The 17,202-nt window shown below is 37.3% G+C and overlaps 1 protein-coding gene across 1 annotated transcript in view; it reads left to right on the forward strand.

The window, feature by feature from the left end:
* CLSTN2 (calsyntenin 2) overlaps positions 1–17,202 on the forward strand; it is a 367,428-nt gene that overhangs the window by 33,226 nt on the left and 317,000 nt on the right. The window contains exon 2 of the mRNA XM_067538949.1: positions 3,117–3,239. Within this exon, the coding sequence (XP_067395050.1) occupies positions 3,117–3,239 (123 nt within the window). The remainder of the gene's footprint in view (positions 1–3,116; positions 3,240–17,202) is intronic.

The following is a 17,202-nucleotide window of genomic DNA, read 5'->3' on the forward strand; positions in this document are numbered from 1 at the left end:
ACTGTCAGTTCTGGCAGATACTAGGGAAAGGTTGTAGTTCCAGTCACCTGAGTAATGCAACTGAGTCTGAGGCAATTTTGTTAAATACCCCCATCAAGAATACGTGGCTAAACTTCAGCTTAGAAGAGCTGAAAGAGAAGATTTATTTTACGGGAATTCAGACAACACTTTAACAACAAAATAATCATCCTCTGTGTAAGACCTGAGACAAGCTGGCTTTGGTATGCACATTCTCAGAAAAGTGCACAGAGACTTCATTTTTCATGTGAACTCCCACTTAGTGATTGGCTATTGGTAGATTTTATCTTCTGTCAATCAAGAAGCATCTCCTTTTCTTTGCATAGTGCCTACAGTGAAGGGGCCATCAATGCCAATATTATTTATGGATGTATGTGTTCAGGATTTTCAGAAATTCAGATAAAAATACAGAATAGTTCCAATGGTGTACATATTGGAGTCCAAAATCTCTACACAGATAAAGCTCTGCAAGCTTATCCATCATCTCTGAAGACCTATTGGCGTTTATCCTACTTTTGCAATCTGTGCAGTCTCTTCTCTGGCCTTAAAAAGTCATTGCAAGAGGAAAGAGTATAGTTTCCTATTTTATGAAGTGCTTCCCCCCGCCCCACCTCTGATTACTGAATAAACGAATAATGTTAGAAATGCATATGATGATGAATAACAAAACCCTTCTTGCTGGGCTTTGGCAGTCAATTTCATTGAAGTTTTGAAAAATCCTTAGGCCAATTAAAACAAAAAGAGAGAGACTTTGGCTACTGTTTTGAGAATAGCAATATCTGATATTTTAGTAGTCAAGTCAACTAACCAGTCTATTTCCAAGGAAGCAGGCTTACCCACACAATTGATGCTACATTTTATGAATTGGGTCTGGGTTGCAAGACGTTGAGGTAGAGAGGGATGTGAATCAGTTAATTCTTCAGTTTCAAAATGTGTAATAAAATATTGTAGAGGAAAACATGTTTTCCTCTACAACTTGGTACATTGTGAATGATTATGGTCTTTGTACCTGCAAAGGTATTTGTAGTCTTCCACCCATGAAAGATGGAAAGTATAGCTGGGCAAAACACTTTCTGGTGAAAAACTTGGTGTCTTTGAATCTGCATTTTTCATCACCAAAAACATTTTGTGAATTAAAATATGTTTAATCAAATTCTTTGTCCAAGAGAGGTTTTTTTTTATTTTAGCATTTTCAAAGAAAAGTTTTGATTCTTTGATTCAAAATGACTTTTTTTTAAAAACTGCCTTAATTTTATGATATATAAAAGATCAGTCAAAATGTTTTGTTTTGGTTTCAACTAAATGTTTTGACCTGAAATTATTATTATTATTATTATTATTTATTCTTCCAAATTGTTAGTGATTTAAATAAAAAAAATCCATTATTTTCACAGTTCTAATGGAAAGGCCTATGGTGGTGGTGTGCCTTAGGCCATGGTTTATTGTACTTATACTGAAAATATTTTTAAAACATTGATTATATATTGACTAAGGAGCAGTGTTCACTAACTCATTCCATTTTGTGTGATGTTGCTGACTTTAAAGCAGCAAGGCATGTTATTTTTCTAACTGAACACAAATATTTTTTTTAAATTAATACATCAAAGATCATGAAAAATTAGAATGTAATTATGAAGTCTTACAAATGAATGGGTCAACAAAGTATTTTTAGCAACTCATAATTTTTTCCAGGAGTACATTGTTGGCAGTTTATTTTTAATACCTGCTCAAATCATCCTTTAGAGTTTGAATGTACAACTGTGGAAGAGGCATGGGGAAGGAGGTCAGCTTCTTCTCTGGCACTGTTTCTGGCACCCCTCATGGAGTAATCTGTCAGGATGTGGGTCCATGTGGGGAGAGATGACAGACAGTGGTCAGGTTATGGGTGAAAAGTAGACCGGTCATAAGCTAATTGCATTGAAATTGCATGCATTTCCCATAGCCCACCTTCACATTTGACATAATCTTTTATGAGGACATCTGCATGTGAGGAAGCCCTGGAAGTGGTTCACTATGTAAGCCAGAGACCCAAAGATGGTGTGGAGGCATGGGTGCCCCAGGCCTCCAGAATACCCCATTGAGTTTTGTGGACCGGCACATAGTCTATTTAACAATGGGTACAGGTGGCTAAAAGTCACTCTCTTGATTTGAAGGAAACGCCTTCGGGTAACCTCCCAGACACTTGTTCCATCCTATGCATTTTGCCATTCGACAAGGCATTTAGGACTGGTTTTCTGTAAAATTAGGGATTTTGTTTTCTTTTTGGAAGTAGATTTATTGTAAATGAACCCATTTGGTCCTATTTGAGTTTGCTTTAAAAATCAACTCTAGATTTTGGTTGAAGGCCCTTTTTTTAGCCCACCAGATGTTCTCACTAGCATGTGATACACAAATAACATGTATGAAGAGTGACTTGAATCTGAACCGGTAAAGGCCAAAGATGAAAGGTGGTCTTCCTTATTGCTTGGGAAATATCTTCTAATAGCTATTAATTGAGCTGAGTTCCACTCTAATTCTGCTGTAATAGCTCCCAAAACAGAACATTCAGATTTTGATTTAGGATGTTTAAATGCTGTTGTAGATACGTTAGTAACATTTCTTTCAGAAATTAAAAAGCAAAAGTGACTGATCATTATCTTTATATCAAACAGGGGAGAAGAAAGTGGGTGGTGTTGGGGAAGGCATCTTTAGTTAGTTGAAATACCTGAGTGGGAGTTGGGAGATTTGTTGTAGTCCCACTTTTCTCATAAATTTCCTGGGGGATCAGAATTTGAAATGCTTAATAACAGTTGCAGGTCCAGATGTTCAAAAAGATCTCTGCACCTATATAGCCATCTAAATGAGGGCCAGATTTTCAAAGGTGCTTAGCACAAGAGATGGTTGGTAGGGGGGAAGAAAATAAAAACTTCAACATTTGTGTTTTGGTCTGAGTACAAATGAAGCCTCAAAAATCTTCAAAACTGTCCACAAAAACAAATTTAAAAAAAAAAATCTAGACACCTGGGCTAGCTGTGGGGTGTTACCTGCCTGGTTTCTATTGGAAGGGTGAGAAATATATCAAACAAATTAAATACAGTATTTATTTGTGTTTTTTCTAGTGAACAAACACAAGCCATGGATTGAAACTTCCTATCATGGAGTCATTACTGAAAACAATGATACTGTCATTTTGGATCCTCCTCTTGTTGCTTTGGATAAGGATGCTCCTGTTCCCTTTGCAGGTAGGAAAATACACTAACAATGTAACTTGTGTTTATTGAATGCACGATAACTTACTAGAGAACAGCTGCAAGCAGTTTGTATGCAGCACAGTGGTAGTATCATCTAAGTGATGCTAGTACCATCAAAGGTTCTATTGTCTGTAGGATTTGGATGTTGGGCTCATAGACCTTGAAATGAGAAGTGTGTTTCAGAATAAATGTGTCTGCTGATTCGTAGAGGCAGGAGAGATTATACATGGTGCATTGTAGTAAGCTTGTGGTTCCAAAGTTGTGTGTGGTTTTGTTTTGTGTGTTTTAATGAAAACATGGAGGATATGTAAGGAAATTCAATTTCACAATATTAATCACCATTGTTTGCCTAAACTAATCCTATATATCTAAGCTATTTTACTAGTAGGTAGTTAAAAACCAGCTATGGAGTAAACTATGTAAGTAGTATTCAAAGACAGTTGCATACTGTGTAATGATGCTAGTACTTCATAGCAGTCAGAAACAAGACAGGAAATTTAATAGAGATTTCTGGAAAGATTGCTTTCTGATAGATGTATGCAATATTGAGGCTTTTCCTCCATATGAAGTCTTTTTTTCCCCTACACTTAGTCTGTCACATTATGAGTTACTTGAGCAGAAAAATAACAGATAAGCTTCTTGAAATTGTTTCATTTTAAAAAAAATACTTGCAAAAACGTGGAAGAAGTGGTGGAGAGCATGAAGATTTGCCCCCATGAAAGATTGAGCTGTTTCCCAGAGTGTTTCAGCCCAGATGCACATGGACAAGCATTATCCCGAAGTCCAGGTCCATATTCACTTAAGCAATAACTCTCAGTACTTGCTCTCGAATATGACAGTCACAATTAACCATTTCCCCCACATTGTTGTGCTACTTTATGATTTTGATCCTGCAAAACAGGGATTCTCAAACATTTTCATAGTGTGACTCTAGAGTGACTAGATGTCCCAATTGGGCTTTTTCTTATATGGACACCTATTACCCCCCACCCTGTCCTGATTTTTCACACTTATCTGGTCACCTAAGTGTGAACTCCGTTTTAATAGAGAGATTGTCTGGTGGACCAGCTGCCCTCTCATCCACACTTGCACATACTATCTCCCGTTCCTTACACAATCATATAGCACTTGGCAATTACAGCAACTGCTTACATGGAATAGAAGTATAAAAATGTAGTGCATCCCAGCAGGCTTTATTTTCAGTTGCTACTTCACATTAGAGAGAGCGAGTACCACCTGGCCAGTCAGCCTTCCATAGACTACCAGCATGTGGTGATTCTTGTGGATGGACTTTTATGCTAACATGGATCTCTTTGCAGAATTAGGAAACTAGTTTGTTTCTTTACGTGTTTTCTTTGAGGAAATACTCACTGTATCTCTCTTTGGGAGATTCTCAGTGTAATAAGACTCAGGGAATTTGCCCTACAAAGATGCTTTTAGGACTAATTCCCACTGATTCTAGTGCCAATTTTTTATCTCAATGATTTGTTCTAAACAAGCAACTTGTATTTTTAACTATTTGTCAATGATCCCTTAAAATATACTGTATCCGAAAAATCAAGAAAAATATAATCTACATGTGGTTTTTGAGCATCATTTATTTTGTTATGGTATTACCTTCCTATGCAAAATTAGATAATTCTTCCATTGAGACATTAAAAATGATGATAAAGTTCAGTGTGCAATTGTGTGGTTTTTTGTTTTGTTTTTTGTTTTTGGTTTTTTTCCAATGAATGCATCTTTCATAATCTACCAGTACAGGTATTTAAGAGCAGAGGGTGTTTTAGAATGGAAAGAGTCTAGGATGTCCCTTAAATTTGGTTCTGATTTTTTCTATTTCCCCCCTGCTTTGTATTTTCTTCACTTACCACCTCTTTGAAACATGGTAGGAATATTAGTTACATGTACTGTTCCCATTTATATTTTATTAACTCCTTGCTGACTGATACTTGGTTTTCCAAGGGAACAATCAGTGTGTTTCATAATTATATTTTTCCCATGCCATTTATGACAGTACTTTGAAAAATTGAATTTGAAATATTTCTCTATCACAGAAACAGATTTATTTCTTTTGATAGGGTTGCTCATGAGTCCTGGGTGTTTAAATAAATTTAAAAAAATAATTGTAATGTATTCATTCAACTTATTTGTCTTATTTCAGTTTGTATCCCTTGCATGTAATATAATTGATGTGTTATGTAGGAGGTGAACATGAGGGAAAACAAAATGCAGGATTTTTGCACCAACACCTCGCCAGTTTCACTTTTAAGTTCATGTCCAGTTAATATTGTATAATATTTGGCTCTAGCGCAAATAGCCTTGTAACAAATATGCTTTATAGTCTATCCAAAACTCTACATTCCTTATTGAGCTGTATTCTTAATTTCCTTTTATTTTCAAAGAATAAGAGGCTAGATTCCCTAGAAGTTTGAATAACCAAAATATTTAATTCCCTGTATTATTTTTGGTTACCTGGCAACTCACTTTGACCCTAATTCCATAATAGTAACAAAACAACAAACAAAAAACAAATCCAAACAGCTAACTTTAATGCTGTATTCTGAATCCAGTTTTCCTGGTTCTGCATATAACAACAGAGAGATTTCATTACATTTCTCTACAAAATTTCTGCTTTAATATCCCAGAAGTTTGTTTTGGTTTATTTGTCCATCTTATCAGTCTGCAGGCTGGTGGCAGGCATTTCCAATAGTTAATGGAATTGACTTTAGAATTCCCTTCTTCCAAAACTTTTTTCCTCAAAACATTGGCTAAACAGCATTAAAACCATCTGATCATCATAGAGTGTTACACGGCCTATTGGCTCATCTGTGATTGTAATGAGAGGAAGTTGAATGGGGAGTTTGTAAATTGACATTGTCATCTTGAATTTTATTTTATAATTTGCATTTTGTACAAGAACCTACAGTGTGTTTTGAAAGGTGCAAATTGGAAGTATACAGTAAGTAAATACCACTGAGCACTGTACTGAATTTTTAGAATATTATCCACCACTATCCCTATATGCACCTCCTGTCCAAAGTTTTGAACTGTACAAATATTAATGCTAAATTCTAATTTTATATATTTGTTTACTTGCCCTTGCCTTTTCTGCAATTATTTGCAGAAGCCACTTACCTACAGTTCACACCACAATTCTATTTTCAATTGCATCACATGCCTCCTTTTTTTATTGATTTAGTTGTGTGCTATCATCTGAGTGCAAAATACTTCTAACTCTTTCACTGATGTAAATAAATGAGCCAGATCTATCCTGGTATTGATCCTTGTGGCAGTCTACTGCTCACTTACCAACAAACTGTTGCCATTCACAAATCAGGCCTGTATCCACCTAAATAGCTTGCCTCATTCTTACAATTATCTTTATAGATTATTGTATTGTATGTGGGTATATCAATAGATTTCCTGAAGTCCAGTTAAATTATGTTTATGGCTTTTTTTAAAAGGTGCGTTAGATATGGAATTCCCCATTTGTGAATTTATCCTTCTGTCTTCAATCATATCAGAGCTTTTTGAGGTCCTACATTCTGTCTCCAGCTAATGCTTCCATATCTTTCCCTATTGCTGCATCCACTTGTACAGTTTGTAATTCGCAAAAGTTCTTAAATAATATAGACTAGATTCAGGAAAGCATCCGTATTGAGGGGACTGACTTTGTGCTGCACTTAGGTATCCTTGAAGCGGGGCTAAAGTTAAACATGTGCTTAAGTGTTTTCCTGAATCAAGGCCATAGCTGTTACACTAGCTTTCTTATAGTAAACTATAGTGCATACATTTTCTAATGATTTTAAGAGCTAAGCTTTTTTTCTTTATAATGAATGTGTGCAGATATGTATGTGCATATGCGTGTGTGTGTGTGTATTGTGTGTGTTTACTAGTTACTGGTACGTTTTCTTGCTTTTCAGAATACGGGCATACATCCCATACATCTTTTGTTACTTACAGAACAAAACAAAAGACGCTTCCATGCCCCCCCCTCCATTTGTTTCAACGAACTAGTTAACATATCTAAGAGATAATATAATGACCTAGTTGTCTGTTATGTGGGCTATGTAAGTTTTTTGGTGTCCTTCACAATTCACTTTCTTGCTTTTAAGTATTTGGGTGTCATAAAAGAGTAATTTTACCTATCCCATCAGACTGGTTTAGGAAGCAAAGTCTTTTTTTACTTTTTGAAAAATTTCCATTTTTGCTTTCTACAGTTTTCAGTTTCTTCAGTGTATATAAATGGACCAGATTCTCACTCCTCACTCCAGCCCCTTTGCTGCCCACCTGAGAATTCCCTTGGTGAGTGAGGAGCTCTCATTTGGCATCAGGCTGGTGAAGCCAGCTCCTATGCCAATCCCCCACTTGGGGACGGATCATGGTAAGGTGGGGTGGGCACAGGCCTGCTCTTCCAGTTTTCACTAGGGTGTGATCCTTTGGGAAACATACAAAGGCAGTGAAAGTTAGAGCAGCTTTTATGATCTCCCTTACACTGGGACCTGGGTAAGAGCAGCTGTAGCTGCAAGTCCAGTGGTGCTTAACTACTGGACATATGCCATATTCAGCCGGGGCAAAATCTTCAGTTCAGGTGCAGTGTAGGGCTGTCACGCAGCCCCTGGCATAGAGGGAGAGGAAGGGGTGTCTGCAGCACTGAGCACAGAGGAGCATGCAGGCAGCCTGGATAAGACTGCTGTAAATTAGATCAGCTCTGACTTACGCAGGGGCACATTGCTCCCTGCTGGCCAAGAGTTGGGTGGCACAAAGGTGGCTTGAAACATCTCAGTTTCTCCACCCTCTCTGGGCTATGCTTTCTGTGAGGCACAGCAAAGAACTTGTCTTCTACTTCTCTGCAATGAAGCACACAACTGCGGAGCAAAGCTATTATTGACAAATTGGCTATTTAGTTTGGGATTAGTACTATGAAGAGCAACTTTCTGTTGGTTGGTCATAAATATCTGGCCATAAAGTTTTTCCCATATTCAGACAATGTTTGGTTCTGACAATCTTTCTTAAACAGCAGCTGTGTCATAGTCCTATCTTCCTTCAGGATTTCTGCCTCCTCTCTTGGGAACTTTAGCATTGTTCCTAGCATCTTCTCCTTTTTTCTCTTTTGAGAACAATGAGGTGAAGACTTTATTCATGACAAGGTCAAACCCCTCTATTAATACATAAATCACATGCATTTCAGAATCCTTTTGTATGGTGTCATCACAAGTAAAATCATCTGCAGTATTCTGCAAATCTCTTCTTTCCCTCAGCATTGGAGTGGTGGTCAAAGCTGGCATCTAGGAGTGATGTTAGTAAGTAGCAGATTGGGCCTGCCTGATGGAATGAGTGTGCTGGAATGGGAGTAAATCATGGGGCATTATCTTCAGAGTTGTCAAGCCATGATTTTTTTCATGAGCCTTGTAATATTTGTAGGTTTTCTTAAAGCCCCAAGAATATTGGCTTTTTATTTTTTACAGAAAGAACATTTCTGGTCCTCAAGGTTGTGGAAAGCTTGAAAATGTGACCACTAAAGGCTCAATTGCCAAAAGAAAAATTAAAAGAATCCAAATGTGTTGTTTTTAAAATTTTAGGACGATTTTAAGTCAAATTGTATGATTTTTGGAACTCAACTCATGTTTGCTCACTTGTGGCTGGTGATACTGTACCTTAACATACACTGAGCATACTTCTAATGCGTACTTGTGCCTGGAAATGTCTAGAAGAACTGACCAAGCTCTTAAAAATTAACTTCTGCAATAACCAGGCATGCTGTGGATCTCTGGTTACAGGTTGATGTGAATTCTTTCCCCACACAGCATGCATTGTGCTAATGTCACACCATCTTTGAATGGGGACTTGAGCTGTCATTTCAGGGTAGGTTATCATCCCCCCTGTCCTCCCATCTTTGTTAATTTCTTTTACAACAATTTTATACAATTCTGTAATTTTTTAAAACTATAATGATATACCTTAAGGGAAAACCACTGAGAGTTGAAAAAAGGATTCTTCCCAAAAAGCACATAGTCCCAAGTTAGAGTTGCATTGGCCTGCAGGTTTGGCAGCAGAACACAATCAGCTGTCACACACAAGATATGTGATTAAGAATGACCTCGGGGAACTGGTTTTCTAGATAGTAAGGTTAGTCATAGGGCAAAGCTTTTCTGGCTGCAGATAAAGAGAGCTCAACTGCATTAATCAGAAGCTTGCTTATATAATTTTTTTTTAAATTTACAAAACTGTGCCATATTTTGGGGGGGAAGGAGGAGGAACTGAGAGTGTGTGTGTTTTGAAAGGATGGGAAGTAAGCAGATGAGGCCTTATTTTATCCGTATAATTTGGTTCTATTTTCCAGTAAAATTTACTGTTCCCACCAAAGAGGATGCTGGAGTGTTGTACTGAGTGGGCGCTTGGGTGTTTGCAGGGTCTCTGTCTATTGCAGAACTGAAGAAGAAAAAGATAATTTTTAGATCAGGACAGGATTTTTAGATCTTTTTTTCCTTGAAACATTCAGAATGTAGAGGCTGATTCATTACTACTTTTTTTTTCCCCCCCCCCCGCTGCTGGTGGACTTCCACCAAATTCAATGATGTTACAGGGTAAAATCAGAGGAACACGGTAGTGAAACAGGGCCGTTAACTCTGAAATTTCTCTGGCTTTATCAGTATGTTTGCAGGTCAAATTTTTTGAAAATGGTCATTTTGGTTCTCAAATGCTTGCCCTCTTGGCACCACACACTCATGTGCTCCATGTGTTCACGTCTTTACCAAAGTATTACTATATAGCTCACTGCTTGCAGATCAGATTTCCTTTGCAAATGAAATCCTAATCTCTGACTTTATCACTTTACCTTTATCACTAAAAAGGAAAGGTAGACAATGAAATAAAAATGAATGAATGTTTGATTATTCACATACTCTTTCTCCCTCTCAGGCAAATCATCATTTACATTTTCACAGTTAATAGGAGAATTCTTATTCCCAAGTGTATCCTTACAAATCCAGCTGTAGTCAGCCCACTTTATCCAGGGCTTGAACACAAAAAGCCGTTTCTCTGTAGGACTCTCCAGAACTGTTTATGTCCTTTCAAAAAGTGAAGCATTCGTGGTAGTAGTGGTTTATCAACTGGTAAACAGATATCAGGAGTAACAGGGCACCATATTTTTGGCTTCTTAACATGAAAAATGTGGATGTTATTCTTCAAATTGAGACTCTGAATAATCTCTTTTTACATTTCACTGGCAGTAAGGCATAAAACATGCTGTCAGATTCACGGTGCTCAGAATATATTGGTTTTAAAATATTTTACCTTTATAGTAAAGCATAGCCAAAAGTTTGAATTGTAAATTGTCAAGTCTTGAAGGGTTTGTAACAAATCACCTGCTGAATAGCTTTTATTTTAGAAGTTTTTAATATAGCTTAATTGGTTAAGACATTTACTGTAGCCCTTAAAAACCAAAAATGATGCTCTTGACAGGGATCAGAGCCCCAGGAGAATAAAAGTGCCCTGGAGATTTGGTGGTAGCACAATCAGCTACAGAAGATACAGGATTAGGAATGACTTTAAGGCTACTGTTTTCCATGCAGTAAGGTTAGGCATGACAAGAGATGCTTAGGCTCCACGTACAGAGAGCTCCAGCAATCTCTCTCTTATGGTGACCTCTGTTGGGCTAGTTCATGAAGCTCAGCCAAGTCTCTTTTTTGACTGCTAAAAGCTGTCTTTTTAGTTGCCATGGCAGTAGCCAAAAATAGGGCATTTTAATCATTTAAAGCAAAGCCTAAAAGGTTCAACCCGTTCAGATTGTTCTCACAAGCCTTTAGTTGTGCCCAATGGTCTATGTCTAGTGAAGGACTGAATGGTCATGAAGAAATTTCGACTTGCACGCATAGATCCCATGCTGTGAAAATAAGTGTGAGAAGCTTCTTGTATTCTAAAGGGGAACACTAAGGAATGATCAAGTAGAGTACAGTTTATTTTACCTAAAAATGTCAAATTACTTGAAGTAAGAAAGTTAGTAGGACGATAGATTTTTAAAGGCTCTAGTCTGCTTTTACTCATGATACCAAGAAACTTTTTGGTTGCTATGCAAGCATTGTACCTTAACTTCCACTCAAAGAACAATAATACTGTTAGAAATTATATTTATTAAGAAGCAAATGTCTTGATGGTATTAATATAAGCTTAGATAATTAAAACTGCAAATCTTTTTTTTTTAAGTCTTGTTTTACTTTTCACTATTTGCTCATCTTGGACAATACACCAATATCATGCTACAGATTTTGGATTATGAAAAATGATGGGATTAAACATTCCCCATTAAAAAAACTTTTCAATTTAAAAATAAAATGTAAAACTCCATGGTTTTCATTAATATTAGGTTTTCTAAAAACTTGTTTTAGCAAAATCCAAATGTTGGGTCTAAATAGGGTGGCCAACTTCCTAATTTTGGGAAACCGGACACTGAGTGCCAGAACCTCCCCTGCTCTGCCTCTTCCCCCTAAGGCTGCGCTCCTGCTCCACCTCTTCCTTGAGGCCCCACCCTCCTGCTTCTCTCCCACCACCAATGCTCACTACTCTAGCTCAATCTCCCTCCCCCTGCCAGCGGAGCAGGGTTTTAGGAGTGGAGGGGTGACAGGGGAAGGACTTTGGAGGGAGAGCTGTGCCCCAGGGGTGAGTGATTAGGGTAAGATGTGGGAAGGAGAGCTGTGTTCCAGGTGACGGGATGACTAGGGCAGGACAGGGAGCAAGAGCCATGCTTCGGGGATGGAGGCACAAATGGGGCAGGACGGGGAGGGGGAGCTGCGTTCCAGGGATGGAGGGGTAAGTGGGACACGGCAAACCACATTTCCGGGGGTAGGATATAGGCTAACCAGGCGCACAGACCTAGATGCCTGTGTAGACATAGTTTTACTCACAAGACTTGAGCAATGTAATGGAGTAGCAGTGAGGAAACTGAATGAAACAGAGAGCGTTCTCAGAGTTGGGTGGATAGGTGATGAACTTCAGGATCAGAGCAATCCTTTGAAAACTCCAACCTCTCTTGGTACTTTCAGCTGTGTGTCAGAGAGATTGATAGCTCGATCATTTCCACATCACACAGATGTCTCTCTGTGCCTGTGCTCCTTTTTTAGCTGTGCTCTGAAGTGAGGAACAGTGGCTTTGAAAACCCATTTGTAAGAGCATGCAGTAATGTTAGTAATAGCGCAAGATCTGAAACTTTCCCTACTTATGAGTTTATTGCAACAAAATTGACACTTAGAGTCCTGTTCAGTTGGCTTTAAAAAATAAAATTAAGACGACAAATTTGATGGGGAAAATGTCATATTTAATGTATTCATCTGACGAGAGGCATTCAGGTTAACACAAATCAGCTGAGATAAATGTAGGTTGTCTCAAATGTTTTTTCTAAGCCCGAAAGCCATTTTTAAGATCTAGCATTAATGGGGCACTGTTTAGTTATGTAAGCAAATATTTCATTCAATGGCCAGGAGCTCTGAGGATTGTCAGCCACTCCCCGCCTCACTCATACCTCCAGAGGCATAATTCTTCTGGCTGGAATATGTTCCATCAATAACCCATTTAAAACCATCTCCCCCCCTTTGCTATGGACTAGTGGTGATGCTTAAGAAGCATGCACCCTCCTGTATCTCCCATAAATACACTGTCCTTGGAAAAGGTAGGGGTGGCTGAATGGCTAAGACACTGCACAGGGAGTCAAGAAATTTGGGTTCTCTTCCAGTTCTGCCACTAGTTTGTTGTGTGACCTTGTTATGTCACTTTGTCTCTGTCCCTCTGTTTCCATTCCCAATCCTTTCTGTCTTGGGTGTTTATACTGTAAGCTCTTTGGGACAGGCACTGTGTGTGTGTTGGTACAGCACCATACACAATGGGGATCTGTTTGCAGTTAATATAATACATATAAGAAATCCATGCATTGCCTGTTTTCTCTCCTTTAATCTTTTGATCACGCAGCTTCTTTGTCTTTACAATTCCAGAAGTTAACTGTGGTCTTGACATTCAATCACAAGTACAAGGAAACTGACATGCTTTGGTTTACTTGCAAGAAATATGGCACAGAGGCATAGGTAACATCTTCATTGATTTAAGGCTGTATTGATTCATGGTCATTGTGGATTTAATATAAGAGGGTAAATTTATTGTTTACAGTGAAAATATGGTACCACTGTGGGGGAAAAGTTCAAACTTTCCACCAGTTTTTCCATTTGTTGCACATTTTGCATAGAGAGCTGTCTGAGTGATGTGGATGTTATTGATGTCACTGAGTTGAAAGTGAGAGTACAAGAGGATGACTGGGAGTGGAGTTTGACAGCATTATGTCTTACTCTGAAGCTCATACCACTGAGAACAGCAGGGGAGAAAGAGAAGAGAAAACAGGCATTTACAACATTATATGTTGCTGTTTGCTTAGGGAAAACTTCTAAATTTGTGATGTTTTTCCTTCTGTCTGGTGAAATTTAGTTCTTAGTGTTTATGGCAGTTCTTAGTGTCCTTGTTTTAACTGCTTGAGGGGGAACTAAACCTTTCAGATACAGTGAAGGACAAAAAACTCTCAAGACCTTGGATGAAAAGTGAAGGTCAGATTTTTCCTAAATTGTTGGGTCCTGCTTTTCCACTACCTCGCATCTTCACATTTCACTGCCTAGTGAATGCACAAGTAGGTGTAAAATGCTACCATTCTGTTGTGTTTTATACTCACTTCACATTCGTTGTGTAGAATTGTACGGATACAAGGTACAAAGCAATGGAAAATTAGGTTGATTGTATTCACCTCTCCCTTTTTGAATGACATCTCCCCCTCAGTGCATGCTGTTCTAGCTACTCTGCTTGCCCCAGACTCGGTGCTTTTGTGATCAAGCCTGACAGAATTATTTAATACTTTGTGGAATATATCAAAGCAGGTAAAACAGAATCTCTGGGTCCAAATGGGAGTTTAACTCAGTGAAGCTACTTGGATAAGTAAGGTGATCACAGGTTGTCCCTAAATTGGAAATTATCTCCCCCAAATGTTGGGGGGGGGGGTTTCCCCTGCATAGACATTAATGACACTGTTTATGTATAGAAGCCAGTGTTGGCAGGAATGATGCCTTCAAATGCTAGTTTCAGCAGTTAATTTTGGAATTTGCCAACTAAGCTAGTGAATGAAAAGAGAGCAGTGGTGGTGATTTACTTGATTTACCAGAAAACACAACTGGCTTGGGATATATCTCTGAAAATATTATGGCCACATGGAAATAGCAGAAAATACAACTGGGGAAGGGTGGGTGGAAATCTTTCTTGGGAATGATCATGTGATTGATTAGCAAATAAGGCAAATTTTATTTTTTTAAAAGTCTAAAATGTATTTATTTATTATTACATGTAGCAAAGAAATGCAGGGAAATAGAATAAGTCTAATGTCCAGTAAGTATATTGCTTTTTTAACAGGCTTAGGTAGATAATAATATTTCAAGATTAATGCTGTTTAAAAAAAAACTTAAAATGAAGCAAACCATTCTTTTCTGTTTTCCTGCACTATCCATATTGAATATACATGGAAATAGAGATTTACCACAAATATTAATTATGAATATCAGTTCCCAAGGTCAATTATTTTACTTTTATGTGGCTACAGAGACTTTAAATGAGGGTCTTTAAACATCTAGTGCTCATTTAAAATTCAGAGGGAAGTGCAATTTGGCCAATTAAGAGCAAACTGGCACTTTTAGTTAACTCTTCTTGGCAAGATGTCCAAATTTGTGTCAAGTGAACACCTTGGCAATGGTTCAGAGACAGATTTTATTATCTTGTATAGCTAGTCTGTGGTGACTGTAATCACATAATAGTCATGAAAGGCCATATGTCTCTTGTGAACCTTGACAATATATATAATCTAATTACCTTTTATTTGCTGTTCTTTCAATGATTTTGAAATAATGTATTAAATAGTAATATGATCTTTTATTATTATTTACAAAAAACTTCAGCTCTGTCTTCATAGAATATCTTGATATCCACAATTTTTGTGCTTACAGCCATTAAATTAATTAAAATGCAGTATTTTTAAATGAACAATTTCATGCTGCTGTGACAGGCAGCTTTTTTAAATCATTACTTATGTTCTTGTTTAATTTTGCTGAGGAAACTGTTGGAAAAAAGGCTTTGAAGGAAATTGATTTGGATTTCAAACTAGCTACATTGTTTGACAGAATACACATGTGTATTTCAGGTTAATTGCTATTTGTCCCCATTTACCTTTAATTCTGAATGATCTCTTTAAAGCTTCAAGAATTTACTGAAAAATAAAAAAGGATTGGTGCTTTGATCTCTGTACTGCAATATGATGTCTCTAGTTTTTCTTCATTCATCTGATCCGCAGAGATGACAGTGAAAATAGAGACAGGAGGACAAATGTAAAAAACACCTTGACAACCTCCTTTCTAGAGTTTGGACTATGGATTTGCTTCTTTTTTTCCTCTTATAATTAAATAAAATAAGCTCTTCAACTTCAATCATAAGAGCCCAATGTTATTTATATCAGTTCTATTGCTGCTTTTTCACAGAAAATGTGTTGATGAACTAACAATTTGCTCCTTCTATTTCATCACCTATTAAAAAAATCTTATTCTAATTTTATATAGCTTATTTAAAAGGAAAATAACAATTCCATCTAGAACATTGATTTAGAGAACTGAAAGCCTGTGAATTAGAAAACAGTGCTACTATAATTTGCATTCTACAATGTTTGGAACTGAAACTGCTTGCCAACGTTAGGATGAAAATTAACTGAGGGTTTGTTGTCTGCCAGAAACTGGACTAGTGTGGCTCTCCTGGTCCACATATTTTTTTTATATTCATGGTTTGATCAGTTGTCTTAAAGCTTTGCTAGATGTTGCCCACCCCTTCATCTGCTCTAATGAAGCCAATACATTGTCATCACATTGTGTGAACTATAAGAAAGAGTATCTTCTTTTATCACTTTGTCTATAAATAAATTAACATTCAAAAAGAGAACTCGCATATAGTTGTGTATCATTAGTTTGACTGCTGCCATTAATACTCTAAAACCCAGTTTTTGTTGTTACCATTCAATTGCCATAACATGTAATACGTGAAGACTTAGTTTTCTGAAGTTGTAATATTAAATGTGGTTAGATTAGCTGAGACACGGGATGAAAAACATTTGAATTTTACTGTATTGTTTTGTTTTCTATTCAGGCACTATGTTGGAGATTATAGCAAAAATTGTAAACTTTGTTTTCCTGAGTACTAATGATTACTTCACTGCATTTGAAGACTGCTGAAATATACCCCATTTTCTTGCTTTCGTGACAATATAATATTTTGTGTGCTTTTAGACGAGAATTATATTGACTAATCTATCAGTTAGATAATCATAATTATATTGCAATAGTACCTGAACATCTCCGTTAGGACAAGGACCTTATTGGCTGCTGTGGGCTATCGATTCAGAAATGCTTTCTAAATTTTCACCTGCAATGTTACATGAACATTTATTTTGCATAGACAGTGATTTCTGTGGGTGTATCAGGTGTATATAAGCTTTATAAACCGATATCAAGAATGAAACTTTGCGGATAGATATGTAGAATTGAAGTCTGAGTTGTACAACTTTAAGAATGAAATGTGAAGTTCAGTAGGTTGCTATATTGACATGTCATGTTAGCAAGTGCATGGGCAAAGCAGAGAGCTGACTTGTTGGGGCTCATTAGACTCCATCTTGAGCATACAGAAAGTTTAAAGGTTAGAATTACAGGTTCCGAGGAAAAAATCGAAGGAGTAGGCAAGCTTTGGCAGAAGGTTAGGCTCGGTTTGACTGAATCTAGCTTTTTAATGCTGGTTTATCTGGTAAATAAAGTCAGCCTTCAGAAGAAGTGATTTTTTTGACACTACAATGTGCGTAGCTGTTTTTTGGAGCTGAGTAAGGATTCCACCAGCTAATATTTAT

Source organism: Emydura macquarii, unplaced genomic scaffold (assembly GCF_026122565.2).
Source record: "Emydura macquarii macquarii isolate MOO-44397 ecotype Brisbane River unplaced genomic scaffold, CSIRO-AGI_Emac_v2 contig_499, whole genome shotgun sequence".
In the NCBI taxonomy this organism is placed as follows: domain Eukaryota; kingdom Metazoa; phylum Chordata; order Testudines; family Chelidae; genus Emydura; species Emydura macquarii.